Source organism: Lotus japonicus, chromosome 1, assembly GCF_012489685.1.
Source record: "Lotus japonicus ecotype B-129 chromosome 1, LjGifu_v1.2".
NCBI classification, from domain to species: Eukaryota; Viridiplantae; Streptophyta; class Magnoliopsida; order Fabales; family Fabaceae; genus Lotus; species Lotus japonicus.
In genome coordinates this window covers 54,169,914-54,190,569 of record NC_080041.1, presented here as the reverse complement: position 1 = coordinate 54,190,569, position 20,656 = coordinate 54,169,914, and the positions used below count along the sequence as shown (strand labels likewise).

Below are 20,656 nucleotides of genomic sequence, written 5' to 3'. Positions count from 1 at the left end.
AATTTTTAAAAACGCGGGTATGGAGATGGTACTATAGTACCTACCAATTGTCATCCCTACTTAGTTGGAATAAACACAATAATGTTATACTTTATGATATATCTTACACAATCCTGATTTGTGCTACTATCACATTAATTTTTTTTAAGATTAATATGTTGATAATTCCTTATATCTATGATTTGTGTTATCGTCTTCATATTTACAAAGAATGTGAAACGAGTTCCTCTTGGTCTCAATCGGGCTTAGAAGAGAAGTCTTTATGTCCACTTTACTCATCAATTCTGACTTTTCTATTTCATTCGTTGTTTAATATATTTTTAATAATCAAAGTATTAATTAATCTATCAAATACTCCCTCCGTTCCCTATTATAAGCCACATTTTTTGAAAAAATTTTGTTACAAAATATAAGTCACTTTCTAATATCTAGGAAGCATTAAATAATTTTTTCCAAGTTCACCCTCATATTTAATATGAAAGAGATGATAAACTTTAGAAGTATTAACTTGGAGAGAGAAAATCATAGGAAAGTAAATAAGGGTAATCTAGGAAAGTAAATCATTTTTTTTTACAAATTTATTACTAGTAACTACTTTTCTTAATCTAAGAGAATTAGTTATTTGTGACTTATATATAGGGACGGAGGGAGTACAATAGACATATTTCCCGTGCAACGCGCGGGTAAAAAATACTAGTTATTGTTTCAATAACGCAGTTATAAATTGAGTGTGACTTAAGTTTTTTTTTAATTCTTGTCTTAGTAGTTAGTATTAAAAGAAAACAAATAAATTGGGCTCTAACTTGTGACCATTATCATTGTCCTCTCTCTCTCTCTCCAATGTGGACGCAGCAACTGCTACAGGCACCACCACCCCAGAACCTCTTCCTCTGTTGTTCAGCTCCGAGTGTTCCAAAAAAACCATCTTTTGTGAAACTGTGTCCGACCCAGAATGCCAAAAGTCACTACAACAGAGTAAAGCCAATCTCTTTGGATGAATTTCCCCCGAACGCCCTTCGCAGGAGAGGAGGCTTCACTCTTGGAGTCGACCTGGGTATGGCTCGCACTGGCATTGCCATCAGTAAAGGCTTCAACTTTCGCCCTGTAACGGTATAATTCACCCTTTGCTTCTATATTAGTTTTCTAATGATATCTTGTTCTCATGTTGTTTTGTATTCCAGTTTCTGTCAAATTTATTTTGGGTACCAATTTATTGGAACTAGTACTTCCAATCCTGGACATGTTTTATTTCTACTTTTTAATTGTTTTTAATATTTGGGGTGTAAAGGGTCTAAAGAAAAATTGAACTCATGTGGGGTGCTTCATGTAATGTTTGTCCTTATATGTATGCTATTAGTAGCTAATGTTGTTTAGGTGTAATGCAAGTCATTGGGATAGTTTGTGCCTGTTGTTTAGTATGGTGAAACTCAAAATTTTGTGCTTAATAAGATGTGAGCTGTTCTGTTAAGTTTGGTGTGATAAAATTTATGTGGGGTATTACTGCAATTGGTAAGAAAACATTGCTGTTAACTGTGACACTGAATATTATGGATGTTGGTAACTGCAAGTGGAATTATGGACTATCTTATGTCTTATCTTATCTGTGTTTCTTCATCAGCTACTCATCCTTTTATTCCTGTAGCTGCTTTAGGTTTTGGAATTGCGAGGACAGAAGCTTGAGGTCCAGATGATAAACATTGCTGAACAAGAGGTGTGAATTTTCCTTTTGTCTCTTGTATTTCTTTCAAAAATTGGTTGATATTTGATAAGGATCTGTTTTCTCTTTGGGCACGTAACCTTAGAGGTAACATGATTTTAAAACTGTAGGAGGCAGACGAGTTTGTAATTGGACTTCCAAGATCTTTTGACGGGAAGGAAACACCACAGTCAAACATAGTCCGTACTGTTGCAGGGAGGCTTGCTATTCGAGCTGCTGAGAGGTAATGCATTTGTACTAATCACAACTCACAAGCATATTCTTCTTCACTGTCAAATATACATTATATATATATATATATATATATATATATATACATATATATTCATTTTACAGGCTACTAAATGACCGGCAGCCTCTTTATGACATAGGAATACCTTCAATACCCATTGATTGACCTTATAAATCATATTGAGTTGCTTTATTCTTCTTTGGCTCTTAAACTTATATAACTAACAATTCTCCTTGCCACTAATAATTATTGACTTATTTACTGAATTAGGGAGAAAATAAAGTATAGATTCTAATGTTCATGTAATCTAATTTGGGCTGAAAGGTTAAATATTGTGTCTTGGAGGGCTCCTGACACTGGTTTGTGAATTGATATAATTATTTATATCACCGTTTTAATTTCTATATTATACCTTGACTTTCAGGGGTTGGAGGGTATATCTACAGGATGAACATGGGACAACAACAGAAGCCGTAAATCGAATGGTGAACATGTAACTGCTTTTAAACTTCTTTGCTGATTGTGTTTTACCCTATGCAAAATTGCAATTCTCTCTTTTTCGTTTTATTTACTGATAAGAACCTTAGGAAAACCACACCACAAAAGCTAGCTGTTGTAGTTGAGGCCTTATAAACCCCACATTAGAATCTCATACTTCCAATGTGGGACTCAAGTCCCATACCTTGCAATTGGGTCCTAACATCCCACCATGCTCCGCAGCCCCAGCGCCCACGCGGGCTGGCTGTGCACTAGCCCCTTGACTAGTCCCGGGCGAACATTGCAATGCCGGCGTCACCACCCGCGCCGCTCGTTTGCAGCTGAGAGACATGGTAGAAGGCTCTGATACCAATTGATAAGAACCTTAGGAGAACCACACCACAAAACCTAGCTGTTGTAGTTGGAGAGCCCAAGGCCTTATAAACCCCACATTAGAATCCCATACTTCCAATGTGGGACTCAAGTCCCATACCTTGCAATTGGGTCCTAACATGCACCAATATATGGCAATCTCGGTGATAATTTGATATCAGCTGCATCATCATTGAACTGAAAAAATTGTACAAAGGTTAGTGTTTGTAATCACTAACCTTTGTAATCACTATTCAGTTAGTGTTTGTTTGGCACATTTCTCATTTACTACATGAAGGGAAGTAGATGGTCAAAGAACCCACGTAACCTCCTAATTTGTTCTTTAGTGTAGAATAGTAAAACAAATTCATGAAAATTGAAACCTGCACAGTCCATACAGATGACTTCCTTTTGAAGAAATATGCATGTTATCTCTTAAAACTAAACATTTTGCAAATTCTGTTCATGTAGTTTTCTGTTCATGTAGTTTGAGGCCATTTTGGATGTAAAATTGTTTTCCTCTGGAGAAAGATGCATTACCCCTCACTAGTTATCAGTTATGGTTCTTATTCCAGCAAAGTTATTATGTGCTTATCTTCTGAACTTTATTTTTGTGTTGTAAATCGGAGACCTGTATTGGGATCTAATGGGAATGGGACAATGACATGCAGGGGGTTCAGATCCCCTACAACCAGCGGCTTCCTGATCTTTAAGACTAGGGGAGGTACCATGTGAGCTAAGGGTCACTGGTATCCGAGGAAGTGCTTCATTTACTGTGTTTATCTACTAAAAAATGTAAAAATCCAATGAAGATTCTTTTTTTTTTAATACTTAGAGGTTCTTTTTAAAAGATGTCAAGCAAAGGTTTGTTTGGAATTTTAATTATTTTTTTGGGGAATTGACACACTTATAACTCTTTCAGGGGCTTAAGTAAGTCCTCTCAGCAGAGGAAACTTGATGCCTATGCTGCCATGGTAAGTGAATATGATGTTTTGTACCTTTATGTTAGTACACTTCAGTTTTATAAAGTTTTATAAGGATTTAGGATATCATTATGCTCTCACTATTTCAAAGTGCCAACCAGAAGTGAAGGCCATTTTGGAATTCAGAGTCTCCTTTTTCTTAACAGATGGTACTGGAGAGATATTTCTCCACGTCGGGTAAGGATGCTGAATTTGTTTTGCCAAAGAATCTAGAACTGCAAGGAAAACTCAGAAAGGGTCCTCCTGAAGACGACGATTTTTTCTCAGATGAAGATTAATCACCAGAATGAATGCTTTGTGCCATTAACTTCTGCGGCAAATTTTATGGTGGTGCCTGGTACTAAAGGTTGATAACATGGGGTGAAGCTTACTAATTACAAGTATGCATGGGAAAGTTATGAGAAAAGAGAAAGTTGATGTCTTTTAAATAAGTGAGGGTTTTTTAAATCACTTGTTTTCAAGCCTCAACTTAATATACTACAGTGACTTTAAAGACGGCAGATTAGTTGTAAATGTTAATGTCATTATGTTAACCTTTAACATGAAGAATGCATGTCAAATCTTTAAGTCTCTTGATGTTGATGCTTGTGGGTTTACTATGATCACCTTGATAAAATTTACCTTTCCATGAAATCGAACAGTTTTTCCCCTCCTAAGCATATAATCAATTGTTATCTAACCAAGAAAGTCACATGCGCCTCCCATTTGTAACTCACTTGGTGAGTTAAGGGAATGAAGAGATTTGTAGGGTGAAGGGCCAGGGTTCGAATCCTGGCGAAGGAACTAATTTACTAACAATTAACAACTAACATTGGCCTATCAAAAAAAAACATGCGCCTCCCATTTTTATTAGACATTTAAAGTTGTAGTAGGGTCTTCCGAAATAGTCCGTCATACCTCGTTTCTACTATGGTACTCATTCTACCATTTGCATCATTTCTTATTTGGTTATACCCAAACATTGTTTTCAAGAGCTTTCACAGTAAAAAGCAACAGGTGATTTCACATTTAAAAATTAGAACCTTAGCCAGAACTAGCATTTTATCATTCTATGTATTGATCCAACACTTAACAATTGGAAGTATCCTTCACGACTCACCTTCATGTGATATCCTTAACGTCTACACTTACTATATAGCCTCTACCTTGTTGATGCATATACCACATAATTATTGATTAAATGCATTCTTTCTTCTTAGGTTTAAGGTAATTCAGTTAATCTTCTACAATTTTCCACTCGAGCGCAATCTTTTAATCTAAATCATAAAGATCCATTCGAAAAAGGATATTAGCTAAAAGTTACACAATTGGATATGATTATACCGGTACTTTGCAATGAAGTGGTGTTATACCAACATAGTAAGGTCCAACACAAACAGATACTAGTCATTGGCATTTTGATTCAACGACTACTTCCAGCAAATTGATAGTTAAAAAATAAATTAAAGCTCATTAACACTTATAAAACAGAACATAAACATTGACATTCATCAATTCATAGATCACCCCATTAACAAGTTTAATTATCCAAAAACTTGGCTCAATCCGCACCTTCCTGGACATGTCAGATGTGTCAATGAGGATTTCAAACTCCTTCAAAATCATGTCTCTCTCATACTGACTTTCGGCTACTCTAGATGTCTTCACTTTTTCAGTTCGGTCAATCTTTCGTTATTATATAACTCTTGCATTGCCCCTTATTTTCCTTTCTTTGTAATGTAATGTAATGCAAGAGTTGATAAAAATTGCTGTGATGAAAAGTATTGTGATGTCGGAGGTAGTGTGTCAGTACTATTAAATTTTCAGTGCGAATTCATTATGCAGCTAGTTCTTGCCACAGAAGGATAGTTAAAAATATTTAGTTACTAATGAAACGTTCAGTTCAGCATCTAAAACACTGCAAAATAAATTAAACAAGAACAAAAATCATGACAAGTGTCTTTAAAACATGAACAGTAAAGTGCTTCTTATACTTGCTCCTCATTTTGAGAGTTGGAACTAGGAGAGAACTCCAAGGTAACTGGACAATGATCACTTCCATAAAAACCTGTGGAGACAAGAACAATTCCATGCTTGTTAGAATATAAGCAGTTTACGACTGATTGAAAAACAATGAGGACAATCAACTCATACATAAGAAAATCAGAATAAAACTAATTTTTAGCAAGCCATAAAAACAACCAACGAGAAATGTTTTCATTGGCCCAACCAATCACTTATTCATACAATGGCGAGATATGCATAACCAACTCATGGATGTGAGCCGCCCCCCCCCACCCAAAATTAAAATCATGCATACGAAAATCAAGCAAGGCTAATTTTAGGCAAGCTTCTTAAATAGGTTAGATACTACTACAAGTAAAATCATTCATGTGTCTTCACCTAGCAACTTAAACTTTTGAGATAGTTGGTTCATGGCTTCAGGACATGGTATCCTCGCCTCTGTGACCAAGTAGTCTTGTGCATTGTTGCCTCAATTAGTGTAACAAAAAAAAGTTAAATTTCAGCACAGGGAATATGGCCCAGTAGACTCTAGCGTGAGAGAGCATGTTACAAGTATAATATAAACCCATTCCTGTGTCGTCACCCAATAAACTTTTGGAATAGTTGGTTCATGATAGATTCAAATCAGCAGCACCAATTACCACAAGTATCAGTCTGGTTTCAGATTTTAACTTGGCAAATAAGCTAAAGGAGAATTAGCAAGAAAAATCATGAATTTCAAATTTTGTTGAATATGCAGCCAAAAAGAAGTAACAATCGCATGACAATAAACTCACCTTGCAACTCTATCCCCTGTCCATGCATTTCACATGCAACAATCTTTTCTTTAAAATTTTCTGAAACTATAAAATAGTCTATTCTCATCCGCTTTCCACGATACCTGCAAAGAAATGAGCAGACAGGGCAAAGCTGTCAACTGAATCAATCAACAAGTTTTATTAAATAGACACAAGCATCAAAAGAATCTCATTCCTTATATTTGTAACTCACCAAACACTTTATCAGCTATTACAAAGGATTCCTTTGTAAAAGGAAAAAGTGCAAAATGAATAATGGTTATGAGGAAAAAGCCAGAAATGTATTTTAAATTATTCAAGTGCATTGCCTCAACACACCCAGTTGTTAATCAGTAACCATGTCGAGAACCAATCCTAATAGTATAATAAAAAAAAATTCAATTTCTTACTTTCCAACTGGATTTCCAGACCATGAGAAACCTCGTTCCATATCCTTATCCTTGTGCAGAAATCTGTATGCATCTACCAGCTTCCCCCTGAAGCATGTTCCATAGTGTCAGTTATTAAGACTTTTAAATCAATAAAAGGAAATTCAAAGTAAAGGGTAAAAGACGGTGATGAGGATTGTTACAAGCAGAAACAAGTCAAACTATGTTGAAACTTGCAAGAGAATATTTTTTATTTCTTTTTAGTTGTCATTGTCTTGACAACTAAAAGAAAACACAGACTTCGCAAACTTATTCAAAACAATCAGAACAATATTAACTACAGAATAAATGTGTTACAAACGCACAAACAAGAATTGAAGCATAATATGGGAGAAAGTAAAAGAATGAAACTATAATTGGTAAAACAAAATCTGAACAGAAAAAGGAGATGGTTCTCGTTCTGAGGGTTTCCTCTTCTACAAAATGTCGTGTTAGAAATATGATATATAAAAACCAAATATGTGTCTTCACTAAATAGCTTAAACTTTTGCGATACTTGGTTTATAAAGGTATTAAAGCCTCTACGACCAAATTGTCTGAAGATCAATCATGGCCACCCAATTCTTCTAATACAAAGTTGAATTTAAATACAAGATAGGAAGGCCTATGCATTGTCCATGCTTCTAGTCCAAAGGACTATTGTGTACCAGCAATGCCGACCGGTGGTTTTAGTGGACTCAACTGTTATTGCAAGATAGGCAGGTCTTATTGAAATGGACTTAAATGTTAAAAAAGATTATAGATAGGTCGCGTAAATACTTTTTCAATAAAATAATAACTTTCGCAATGAAAATTGATTAAAAATTAGGTATTACAATTTGTACCAAATGCTAAAAAAAATTCACTTCTAAAGGCTTAAACATTGTGACACAACATACACTATTGGATCTTAACAATCTATCTCTTCATCAAGTTAGTTACCAACCAAGCATTAAACAAGTTCAAGGTATGCGGTTTTTCCATGTTGAATGTTGATGTTATAGGTAATAGAAATCAATAAACCAAAAGAATTATGAGATCACTCACTCTCTTAAGATGGTACCAAATCTTCTTCTTTCAGCCAAGGTAAAACCAGGCTGCCCACAATCCTGCACAAAGCCATACCAGAAGATGTTTAATTACTATTTAGATGATATACTAGGCTACTCGATTTAAATGGTTAGAGATATAAAACCATTATTGGACCTCTACATAATAGATTAAGCTTTTTGGAGAATTAGTCCTTCACAATATATTCAAAGAATCTATGAACGAGTATTTAATAATTGATCCTTCACACATCCTTCCTTCATAATTAAATTAAAATTCAGCAAGGCATTGTCCACGCCTCAAGCATGGGCTTGCGTGAAGGAGCATGTTAGTCAGATGTAAAACCATTCTTGGCCTGTACCTAATAGCTTAAGCGTCTTAGGAGACAAATCTATTAAAGTTAATACAGATTAATTTTATTTTAAAAGGAACTTCAAGAGTAAATTGCTTAGACCTCTTCATTTGGAGGAACATAACCGTTGAGTTTTGCTGCAGAAAAAAACTCTGGATGACTCACATCAATCTCTTCATGGCTGCACAAGATGAATATCTATATATAAAGCTTCTTAGAAAGTGTAGATGCATTAGTAGACAGATTAGATTAGTGTCTGTCTAGTAGACAGACACTAGACACTAGACAGACACTAATCACATAGATAAAACTAAAAAAAAAAAATCCATGCAACATTCAAAACAATCCTCTAGTAGAAGATACTAAAATTAGAAAAGTCCAAAATTATTTATCTATAAGAGTTTAAGTTCGTGACAACTGTGAAAATGCTTTCAGGCTGGGTAAAACTACATCTAAAATCTAATAAGAATCCAAGTGTAGCAGCAATAAAATAGTTTCATATAATGCATATGGATGCATCAAATTGAAATAAAACATGATTCTCAGTACTCCACTTAAACTTATGGATAAAAAACTAGATGCATCCAACAGCTAAGGTTAACTCAGCTAGAATTTAATAATAAAACAATGCAATAGATAAAAGTAACTTGACAAACAGAGAGGATGGACCTAATTAATCCTATACCCCCAAGCCAAAAGAAAAATTGGAGATTAGTCACCTGACATTCAGATCCCCACACCATATCAATGGCTTGTCTGAATTTTGTGTAACAAATTCCAGAATCCTTTTGTCCCATTTTCTTCGCCTCTGAAATGAGTTTGCCTCCTCTTTCCATCCATTATTTGGTACATACGTATTCAATAAACGAAGTGTTTCAAATTCAGCTAAGATTACTCGGCCATCGGGTTCATGCTTTGAAGCTGACAACAACAACAACAAAAAAAGGATCCATCAGCGGAAAACCAAACATGGAATATGATCCAATGCGATAAGTGTTGAAAATTTATTTCAGAAAAATTCTCTGCTGATATGACATCTAAATTTCATTTAAAAAAAGAACTGAAATCTTCAATAATATGTCCGGAATTTTTAATGGTAAAAAATTTTAAGAACCAAAATATTATTATATATTTTCTATATTAAAACAAAAAAATACACAGGGATGGAAATAGGCTGGGCTACACTGACCTTTCTAATGTTTGAATCAACCTACATCCCAAACTTAAGACCTCAGCTTGACTTGTTGGCTTCATATAGACAATTTTTCAAGGTATGGCCTAGCCTATTTAAAAGTCTGCCATAGCCTGAAAGCCTAGTTAAAAATCTACTTCATAAAAAGGTATTTGAATAGATCACAAGTATATCTCTGAATAGAGAATAAACTTATAAGCTCAAATTTTTATATAGGTTAACTAATATGATAACAATAACAGAATTTGACGACTGGATCAGCTTTAAAACCCGAATAAGAATAAAGAGGAACTTGACCCTAACTGCGAGTCTTTAAAAGGGTTGGACTGCGCTCTATCAGTAACATATTTAAATATTTAAATAAGTCAATAAGTATATATTTCAGGATATTATAATAAAAATCCAATACAATAATCATAGCAATGACTATAATAGTAATATATTTGTAATATGCTAACCTGTCAGGCCTAAAAGGCTTTCTAGATGGCCTTAAACCTGACCTTTTTAACTAAATAGGTTCTTAACAAAGCCTTGACCTGATTTATTTAATAATTAGGGTTTACCTAGGCTTAATGTAAGTTGGGCTGTAGATTCCCAACAAGTCTCATAATTTATTCCTACTCCTAATTGTAAAATAAGGAAATGTAATTCTGTTAGACACTCAATTAGTGAGAGTGTCAGTTAATTAGTGGGTGGGTTAGTGAGTGAGGCATGTTGCCTATAAATAGAGAGTTTAGGGGGTTCAGCACATGGGGTGAGTGGCTGAGTCTCTCCAATTATTCTTTTGATGATATCTATCATATGAATCCTGAAAATATTTAGGTATAAATAAATAAAATATTAAATTCCATGAATACAATAAGAAGGGTACCTATTTTATCAAGATTGAAAACTACACTTTTTGGCTTGAAGCATTTTTTTACAAGTAGAGCTGTCCCTGCATATTTTGAATCTGCGAGAGACCACCAAATACGATAGCTCCCAAAAGGTGGACTTGAAAGTGCACGCATCAATATCTGCATAAGTTTGAATACATGTTCTAAAGTTTTAGAAAGTAGTATGATGAATATATCAATTTACCATAACAATATTGTGAAGAAGTATTGTTAATGCATGTCATAAAATCTGGATTTTGATCCTTGCCACCCTTATTCTTGTAAATAAAAGTTGAATTTAAGCAATAAGTCACATTAGAAATGTGCATTGTCCACGCTTTAAGCCCAAAAAGAATTTTGCATGAAGGAATGAGTTAAAGATGTAATAAAGCCATTCATGAGTCTTCGCATAACAGTTTGCGCTTTTAATTGAGTTGATCATTGACCATGCATACCATTACAAAAAGATTTGGACAACCCCCTTTCTAGCTCAAGTATCTCAAAGACCAATCAGAATTCAAGTGCAACATTGATGTGATAACACTATATCCTTCATATTTCCAGCCTCATAAGTTCATGTCATTTAACCTGATCATACAATAAAATATGGGAACTTGTAGCTCTGAATGAGAACACCAAGGCAGAGAGGTGCGTCTTTTCTTGTTATTTGTGTGTTAGAGAGATGCACTTCTCTAGCAGAATAAGAGGCTGTGCTTTTTATGTCATTCAAATCATTGCAAATTTGCAATAATGGAGAGGAGGTGCCATTGCACCCCAGCCCACCCTCCCCCGGCAAGCCATCTTCCTCTTACAATGTACTATTGCCAAACAACCTTTAACCACATTTATCATGCTCTGACTTAGGAGTTGTAGTGGCCTTGCAGGTTTCAGGTGGGAGCAGTTCCTATATGACTAGTTTTTCATGGTATTCTCAAATGCCACTCCCTCTACGTTTCATTCATATTAAATAACAGACTGAAACATGCATGTATAAAGAAAGGATACAAGATGCAATACAAATTCCCTTTTACCTAGTGATGGAATCATAAAAATCAGTTATAAATACAGAGAATAAAAAAGTAAACTAGACAAATATTAACAAACCCAATTGGCGCTACCGCTCCACATATTGCAGAAGGAGACAAGGCCACAAGGGTACCTACCTTCTTTTCTTCCTTGGCAGAGCTTGTATCATCTTTTATCTCTCCCTGATTTTTAGGTGCACCCTTGGATCCGGCGGCAGGCATCCGCACTTCCTAATAAAAATTTGATGTCAGAGCATTCTTACCAAGTCAGAGGCTCTACAACAGAACCTCCAAATTAATCCTCATCTTTTACCACTTAGCTGATGTTAATGCCAAACACCATTTTAACTTCTTGAAAAATGCTGGTCATGGTGTCACTTTCATTCATGTAGGGACTTAGCCTAAGGTAACATATATTTAAATAATTCAAGAACTTAAAAAAATGTTTTTTTCTTCTTTAGTTTGAGAACTGACTTGAAGCTAGAGATAACATTGAGAGTTAACTCAGTTCTATGCTCATAATCAATTCTGGCACCCAGAAGCTACTTTGGTAAGTTTTTCCCTAGAAAGGATATTGGGAGGCCTAACTCAACCTAAAAGCTAGCTCAAGAGTTGAGGGTTGGGACTTAGCCTAAGGTAACATATATTTAAATAATTCAAGAACTTAAAAAAATGTTTTTTTCTTCTTTAGTTTGAGAACTGACTTGAAGCTAGAGATAACATTGAGTTAACTCAGTTCTATGCTCATAATCAATTCTGGCACCCAGAAGCTACTTTGGTAAGTTTTTCCCTAGAAAGGATATTGGGAGGCCTAACTCAACCTAAAAGCTAGCTCAAGAGTTGAGGGTTGTTCTACCCTATATAAAGGTTATCCGTGCCATATATTTAGTCAATGTGGGACTTCTAACAACTCTCGCCCTAGAATTGATTTTGGCGTCAGAATCAATTGTAGAGTCTTTTCCAAACATCACTAATTTGAGGGGTTGATGGATTCTCTGACAATAACTGAACAAACTCTACCAAGTTACAATTAAGCACATTCATTCATTCATTTGATGGTTAGAAAAATAAGGGAAAAAGAGAGAGAAGGGCAATGCCTGTATGGCAATGACATCGGGATCGAAAGCGGTGATGAATTTGGAGAATTCGGGCAAGTTGTTCTTGACACGAAGGAGAAAGCTGTTGGCATTCCAGGTTAAGAACTTCAAGGGCTCCTTTCTGGTCTCTTCTTCTTCTTCCTGTTCCTCTTGGTCGTTCTCTCTCGGCTTCTTCCGACAACCATCTGAATCTTTCTCCACTGGTTTGAAAAACCGCTTCATCCTCCCTTCGCTCTTCGCTATCAGTTCACCACTCACTCAAACACTCTTTTTTCGCAGACTTGAAAAAAGGTACCAATCCCTGCAATACTGACTGCAAGTATCTAAGAGTGTTAATATTTTAAAGGTTTAAGGGTTAACTTAGCCCTTCTTCATAGCGATAACCAGTTTGATTTTAATCTCTCAAGAAAAATGACTTTTAGTGGCAGTCAATTTTACAATTATTGACTGTTCTTTACGGCCGCTAAACGTAATTTTTCTCAGAAGAACTAAAATCAAACTCGCTTACAAACTCAAGGACCATTAATCTTATTTTAAATTTACTTTCACATGTGAGAAAATTAAGTTTCAATGGTTAAATAAGTATGTCTTTTTTTTAGCTTAATAAGTATGTCATCTCCATAAAATATTATTGCTTTTTGATCCCTAAAAAACAAATTTTATATCGGAAAATTAAAAAAACAAGCAAGCAATGCTACACCCCTAGAACATCGTTGAAGATTAACTGGATAACCCGATCAGGATGATCCTCGAGAACAGTGAATGCGAACTGAGTAGAAACACTCATCTCTGCAAGGCAATCCGCAGGACCATTAGCTTCCCGAGAAATATGTCTAAGTTGAATGTTCCAATCCTAGTTCAACAAGTGTCGAACATTCACAAAATCACTAACATGAACATGCCGCTCGTACCTACCATCCATAAGCATCTCCACACGCTCCAAACAGTCAGACTGACAAAGAACCTTCCTGACATTCATACTTCAAAGCTCAAGAACAAGCTTTAGGACGCGAATCTCAGCACACACAAGATCATGCTTGAAGGAGTCAGCAACTAAGATAGAAACATAACCAGAAGGTGGAGGAGTCCAAGATCGACGCAAACCAACATCATCATCATAGGACTTATCCAAAACCAACCAACGTAAATGATCCCCATGTTCTTGGCGAATCCAGCTGCACGTGAAGTCCACTGTCCACTTATTCAAAATACATTCTTAATTTTTTTTTGTATATTTTAAATTTTAATAATTTGTAAGATTTTCTTTTTTTAATTAATAATTTTAATTTAATTATTAGTTATACACGTTGAAATTAATTTGTAGCTAAAAATTACGCATTGGCGTGCTACACGTCAATTCTGACACCACTAGGCAAGGTCATTGAAGCTCCACCAGCAAGTGATGACCAAAACTAACATTTCCTTAAAAGCAGAAAAAAGAAAAGCAAAGTCTTTTTTTATTATTGGGGAAACAAAAAATTGAACCGAGTAACAAATACATACGAACTCCATTTTACGTTAATTGAATTTAAAGTCTGTTTCATTCCAACAAAATACAACAATGTTTTATAAAAACAGAGAAGTTATTTCTAATAAAAAACTAACTTTCAACACAACTTCCTATAAACAATGTATGATCCATTATGCTCTATCTCAACCCACTTTTGTTGGTAGATCAAATCAACCCACCTTGCTTAAGGCTGTTGAAAGTGGGTCGGGGCGAGGTAATCCACTTTGCCACCTCAACTAAAAGATAGCCAATGTTTATTAGAAATAACATGTTTTACAATGTTATGTATTTGATTTTCTTCATTTTTTTGCCACTCATAAGAGCTACTCGTATTTTTGTATTTTATAATGTGTTGACCTGCTATACCTAGTCAAAGTAGGTGGTGTAAAATTACACCACCTAAAATTGGTGCATATTAGGTTCACCCTAATATGTATGAACAAGAAAAAAAGTTACTCGTTCATTATATATAAAAAAAAAAAAAGAACTTGACAAGAAATGAAATTGCTTCATACAACCAGTGGTGAAATTTTCATCATTGACTCAAAAGGTGTGCCTAAAAAACATAAGAGGAAATAGGCACTGATAGAAATAGTGAAGTGAAAGAGACTTGAATGAAACAAAATCTCAGGAGTTTCACTTGGTAGTGTGCTAGCTGACGTATTGCTTCTCAAGAAGGCTACCACAGAATGCCAAATCAAATCTCTCCTCAGGAGGATCACCAATGAAGTCAAACACCGCATCTGCATTTAAGAAGTCTTCATCTGCTGTATAGCTGCATTTGGTATTCAAAATATATATATATATATATATATATATATATATATATATATATATATGTCAGTTGAAATTGGAGAAAGCAACCTCATGTTTAGAAGTATTCACATTATACTCAAATATGATCAGCTCAGGTAACTTTTTAATCATGTGTGTGTTCACATTGTAGTCAAATATGATCAGATATTGTAGGTATGATATTCCTGTTGGAAATAGCCTCTTGCTTAAGAAACAAAGTAAGATTGCGTACAATAAACGAAGTGGTCAAACAGACCCGCACATAGCAGGAGCTTTGGCGGGCTTCCCTTTATTGTAAGTTGGATATGATAGAAAATTTCATTGCATTCAAATTGTACCAAACAAGTAGCAATTTTGAAAACATAAAGCTGCTTCCTTTATAGTAGATGGGAGTATAGGAGTATACCCGCTCTTTGTTATGATACACTTCATACCAGCTGCTTTAGCAGCTGCTAGGCCTATGGCACTGTCCTCCACCACAACACATCTGCAAATGACAAATAATGACATTTCACATTCAAATGTGATATACCAATGATAAAAAAGAATGTCAAATAGTTTATTTGCACAAGAGGCATGACATGATTGAACAATCAAAGGTATAAAAGGACTATCTGCAGAATGTATATAATATCAAGTCATTTTATTTTCTCGAAAATGAGTTAATCCATCATAAAATGCACATGCAGTTTCAAACTTTAGAGCTGTATGCCATCTTATTTGAGCAATAATTTTATCATGAGTTACTTTGTCTCTTAGGCACTACTAGTGTGAGATACCTTGAAGGTTCAACACCCAGAGTGTTGGCTGCTAGTATATAGATGGCCTGTCACAAAGAGCACAACACAATTAGCTTCTTAGATCATGTATTGTATATTCAATCATATAGAAAAAAGGACCACATAATTCAACTTTAGGATCAAGTTGCTATAGTACAAGAAAACTTTGAATTAGATGGAGTTTCTGATTATTCCAGAACATTAAAACAGATATACTTAGCATCAAACCTGGACATAAAGGACTTTTAATCATTTGACTTTTCATTTTCAAATGGATTTAATTGCTTGTCTATATATTTGGATTGTGTTATGAGAAACTTCTGAATTAACATTAGCAGGATGAAAATCTTACTGGATCAGGCTTTTTGCGGTGAACCACATCTCCTGCAAATATCTGGATTTTTTCTGCTCGCTCAGGTCCCAGCAAGAATGATACTATTGCAGATACCTAATATCAACTCACAATTGTGGTCTCAAGATGAAATAACAAATAAATGTTCATGCATCACTAGTACCACATGATCTATTCACTGATAATTAATACATTAACAATTTGAAGGTTGACCTATTACTAGATCAAATCACCCATATTTCACTTATGAGCAAGCAATGTTAACACATATATAACCATGAGGCTATGACTATTAGAAGTTGAATCTTTAAAATATTATGAAGCAAGAATTGGTGAGCCCTTTTTCCCTTTAGTCATAAGATTTGTTTTAGGAATTGTGTAACTGATTATGCATACCGCCTTCTCATTGGAAGTGCTGCAAACAGCAACATTGACTCCTTGAGTTAAAGCCTGATCAACAAGCCTGTTTGTTTGATAAAAAGAAACACACAATAAGATAAGCCACAAACTAAGAAAGCTTGATCAAAATTTTGCAATGTCAACAATATTAAAAGGTCAATGTTTAGGGAGGAAACTTGATCATGTATTCATGACATATGGGTGGTGTTTCCACATGTTAAAAATCAACTAGTTTTGAGGAAATTGGCATCCCTTGAGTTTCCAAACTAAATAAAATTGTCATGAAGCTTAATTTCACTATGAATAATGGAGACAACAAAGATTGAAATACTGCATGTTCACTTGGTCAATGAGATTCTCATGTCATGTACACAAACAAATCAATTAAAACTTAAGCTATTAAGTGGAGGTCAAGGAATGGTTTTATTTATATATTTAACAAAAGCCATTATAAAGAGAAAAACATGTTTGGATATAAGATAAAGAGCAGATAGTAACCAACTTTGCAACACCTGGGCGAAGAGGCAACAGTTTTTTCTCAATAAGGGCCATGAATAGTTCTGTCTTTTGCTTGTGAAGTGAAGCTACAAATTCTTTCCTTTCTTGTTCACCTGATGGGGCATTCGCAGGCCAACCCGTCTTGTTAAAGTAGGCTGTCATCCTAGAGAAAAGAAAAACGAAATACACAACACATAAAGTGTAGCTTCACCTTCAAATTCAATCAAATGATGAATTCAAGTATTCAACAATTAATGGCACCAGCTTGTTTTTTGCTGAGACAAAAACAAGTACAAGAAATGGATTAGTATATATTTGGTTCAATGTTGTTCATCCATAGGAGCACTTCTAATCTACTCTAACATGGTTTTTCATGATCAGAAGTCCAGAACAGAACATGTTTTGGTGAAATTCTGAGAAGCATTTAGACCGAAAAAATCATGTTGAGGCCAAAGCTAAAATATCAAGCTTTTGAGTTAACATGAATCAATTCTATCCAAAATTACTTCTGCCAACGCAAACCAATTTTGAATGGAGAAAAAGAAGAAATACCTTTCTTTCCCACCTCCAATTTTGAGTAACTCCCCATACAAGTCCACGTCCCAGGTAACACCTAGTTCTCTCTGCATAGCCAAAACAATGCAACAACAACCATGATGTCGTTTAGAAGATCTTATTTGAGCTTATCTTATAACAGAACAAGTGTTTGAAAGAGCCTATGTAAGGCCCGTTTAGAAGAGTTTATTTTAGCTTATAGTAAAAACGTTTATGCAAGTGTTTAAGAAAACTTATGTAAACAGCTTAAGACTTACTTATAAGCTTTTTTTAGCTTATTTTCGTAAGTTGCTTAGATTAGCTTACTAATAAGAGTTTATACTTACCAGTAACTTATTTTGAATTTATTTCAGTAAACTTCTTAAATTAACTTGTGAATAAACATTTTTGCGATAAAAACTTATTGCTATAAGCGATTAATTAAGTTGTTTACAACGGCCCTATTGTTATAGTAAAAGGTGAAAAATGAAATCACCCGGTGCCCTTCACAGCATTACATGAGCAAATGCAAAAGGGTAATTAAGAGGGTACTTACCTCTTGGAATGTTTGATTGAAAGAGATACGGTGGCCATCTTTCTCAGTGTCAACAAGGACACCATCGCAGTCAAAAAGAAGAGCCGAGGGAAGCGTGGAAGGTGAAGCAGAGGCTGAGCAACTCAACCTGCGCCTTGTGGCAGTTCTCATTGATGTTGTTGTTGCTGGTGATGATGATATCTTGAGAGAAGCAAGTGTTGATGTGCCTGTCAAAGAGGATGTTGGAACATGATGATGTTCATGTGTGTGTTTTAGGAGGATGGTTTGCGTTTTGGGTTGGGGTGTTGTGATCAAGAGTGAAGCAGAGGAAACGGAGATGATGCTACTTGCTGCTGCCATTGCCATAATAGCTCCTTTTCCTTCCACATCCAATGATTTTTCAACTTCTTCTTCCACTTATCGGGTTCGGTGGGACCCAGTGGCTTCAACTTCCTACACAGGTTGGTTTTGATTAGGCTCAGGCTTCTCACCACTCTCCACGTGGACCAGGAACTTTTTTTTAATAGCTGGTCTTTTCCACTTACAACTTTTTTCAAGGTAGAGTTGATTGAGTTGAGCATAATAGATCCTATAGAGGTTGAGCATGATAAGGGCTTGAGGTGAAATATATGTAAGTTTTTAAAAGTGTTTTTTGAGCTCCACAATTTTCTCTATCTTGAATCTGACCACCACCACATCATCCTAAATGTTTACTTACTTTTTACCAAAAAAAACAAACTTATTCAACTCCCTAGGTTAAATTGGATGAATAAAGTTGTCAAACCGGGCTTAATAAAAAATATTTCTCTTTAATTTTTTACCGTTCATAAACAAAAAAATGTAATCACAAATTTCATCCCAAAGTTCACATTTTTTCATCTCAATTCTTATACAAAATTGCTAATTATTATTCTCACTTCTCTCATCTAGCTCCACCTCCCCTTCTTATTCGAAACCTGAAAACACCCTTAATATTTTTCTCGATCGCATTTTAAAGTGCGTAGGCTACGCAATTTCAAACTGCGTAGCGTACACACTTTAAAGTGCGTAGTAGCACCGGGTACTTTGACTGCAACTGATTCACATTCTGAAACTTCCACTTTTCCAAACTCTCAATTCCAATTAAAGCAAAAGCACATGTCACACAAGCTTTTGACCGTTAATTACAATGTTGATGTTGGTACATTTTGTCATGCATTTTGTCAAAAACAACTGATTGTCGAAGTAGATGCCGTGGCATCTGATTTCATGAAGGTCGGACATTAGTCCTTTGCTTAAGTTTGATTTTGTGGGCCCTTGAAGATTTTATGAAGATATGTTTTTATAGTTACTTGAGGATCAAGTAGCTGTTCCAGAAGGGTTTTGATTTGTGGGTTGTTATTTGTTGAAACAATCTTTAATAAAAGATTTGTTTCTATCTTTACTTGGGAAAAAACGCAACAAGATCTTTGGAGATTCTGTTTTGATTTGATTATTGTTGCAATCTGTTACTTCAGCCCAAGCAAACCCTAGTGCCTACCTGCTGCTGCTGAAGTCTATAAAAAGGATGAAGACCTAAAGCTTGAAGACCACTGAAGCTAATAGAGAGAGATCAAGTGTTTTAGGGTTGTTCATTGTTCTTTATCCTTGTTTCTTGTGAACAAACTTTGCTCCCTGATTCTATAAAGCAAAGTTGTGTTCTGTGTTCTTTAATTCTTCAAATTCTGATTGTTGATTGTTTGTTACCAATCACTGTGGCAGTGATTGAGAGAAAATGAGAGAGGCTCTCATACTTAGGTTGAGATACTAAGTAGAAATACACTTGGGTAGATTAGGAAGTGAACTATGAACTGTGGTGTTCATGAGTGTCTGTAATTCCTGAATCTTGAGATAGTGAATTTCCTTTCTTTGGGTGCAAACCCTCCAGACGTAGGTGAAGTTTCACCGAACTGGGTTACCAATCTTCTGTGTTCTACTTTATTATTTTTCTGGTTTTGTTACTGTTAGTCAGTTGTCGAACCGGTTGTCCCAGCATCGCGTTCGACATCTGTCCTATGCGAGAACCGTATTTACAGTTGAATCGAACCCCCTTTTTCACACAATTCTTTATTTATTCTTTCTCCTTTTCTGCATTCTTCCTTAGTACCTTCTTCCTTTTGCACAGATGATTGACGATCTTCTTCCTTTTGGGTGATAATTCTTTCAATTATATAAGCATCAAGATAGTGCTCAATTGGAGAAAATGATCTTTGGAGACCATTTGCAATGATAGAAGCATCAAGCTAATGCTCAATTGGGCTCATTAGTTACTCATTAAAGTCTCTCTGCGAAGCCTTAGACATTCACTTCCCAAACCGAGGATGCGGGGTTCACAGTTACCAAGCTCAATGTCCTCAGCTCCTCCAAAATAGTCTGCTAAAAATGTATAACAATTTAATAACACAAAACAATTTTAAAAGGGTTTAACACAAAGCAATTACAAAATGTTTAACTCACCCCAAAATTCACTACAGCATCGCCTCTGACTCTCTCGTCTCCTGAGAAACTATTATGGGGTGGGAGACTAATCGTTACCACAACATGTAATCATTAGTCATTTGTCTCGAGTATGTGGCGGGGTGTCCCCTCAATGCAATGGCTAGAAAAATCCTCAAACCTCTCACCAACTACCTCATAGAGTACATCAGCGGGTGGT

General features: G+C 35.4%; 3 protein-coding genes across 4 annotated transcripts; 1 reads left to right on the top strand and 2 right to left on the bottom strand.

Moving 5' to 3' along the window:
* The first annotated feature begins 797 nt into the window (after positions 1 to 797).
* On the top strand, positions 798 to 4,355 carry LOC130728373 (uncharacterized). Of its 2 annotated transcripts, none has more exons than XM_057579830.1 (6): positions 798 to 1,110; positions 1,652 to 1,711; positions 1,828 to 1,940; positions 2,374 to 2,442; positions 3,721 to 3,772; positions 3,928 to 4,355. In XM_057579830.1, exons 1-6 carry the CDS (start codon positions 841 to 843, stop codon positions 4,057 to 4,059), a joined length of 696 nt encoding a protein of 231 aa, XP_057435813.1. In that variant the 5' UTR covers positions 798 to 840; the 3' UTR covers positions 4,060 to 4,355. The 2 variants fall into 2 exon arrangements, with proteins under 2 accessions (XP_057435813.1, XP_057435820.1); XM_057579837.1 differs by having other exon boundaries at positions 970 to 1,110; positions 1,643 to 1,711.
* Positions 4,356 to 5,575: 1,220 nt separating this feature from the next.
* LOC130728361 (DNA-(apurinic or apyrimidinic site) endonuclease) lies at positions 5,576 to 12,909 on the bottom strand. Its single transcript, XM_057579819.1, has 9 exons — positions 12,581 to 12,909; positions 11,622 to 11,714; positions 10,455 to 10,599; positions 9,111 to 9,312; positions 8,494 to 8,572; positions 8,037 to 8,098; positions 6,972 to 7,058; positions 6,562 to 6,665; positions 5,576 to 5,828 (listed from the first exon to the last, which is right to left on the bottom strand). The coding sequence occupies exons 1-9, from the start codon at positions 12,800 to 12,802 to the stop codon at positions 5,749 to 5,751; spliced, it is 1,074 nt and encodes a 357-aa protein (XP_057435802.1). The 5' UTR covers positions 12,803 to 12,909; the 3' UTR covers positions 5,576 to 5,748.
* Positions 12,910 to 14,578: 1,669 nt separating this feature from the next.
* LOC130728351 (CBBY-like protein) lies at positions 14,579 to 18,394 on the bottom strand. The gene is made up of 8 exons (XM_057579808.1): positions 18,004 to 18,394; positions 17,466 to 17,536; positions 16,918 to 17,076; positions 16,413 to 16,479; positions 16,017 to 16,112; positions 15,665 to 15,711; positions 15,292 to 15,372; positions 14,579 to 14,865 (listed from the first exon to the last, which is right to left on the bottom strand). The coding sequence occupies exons 1-8, from the start codon at positions 18,346 to 18,348 to the stop codon at positions 14,742 to 14,744; spliced, it is 990 nt and encodes a 329-aa protein (XP_057435791.1). The 5' UTR covers positions 18,349 to 18,394; the 3' UTR covers positions 14,579 to 14,741.
* Between the last annotated feature and the right edge of the window lie 2,262 nt (positions 18,395 to 20,656).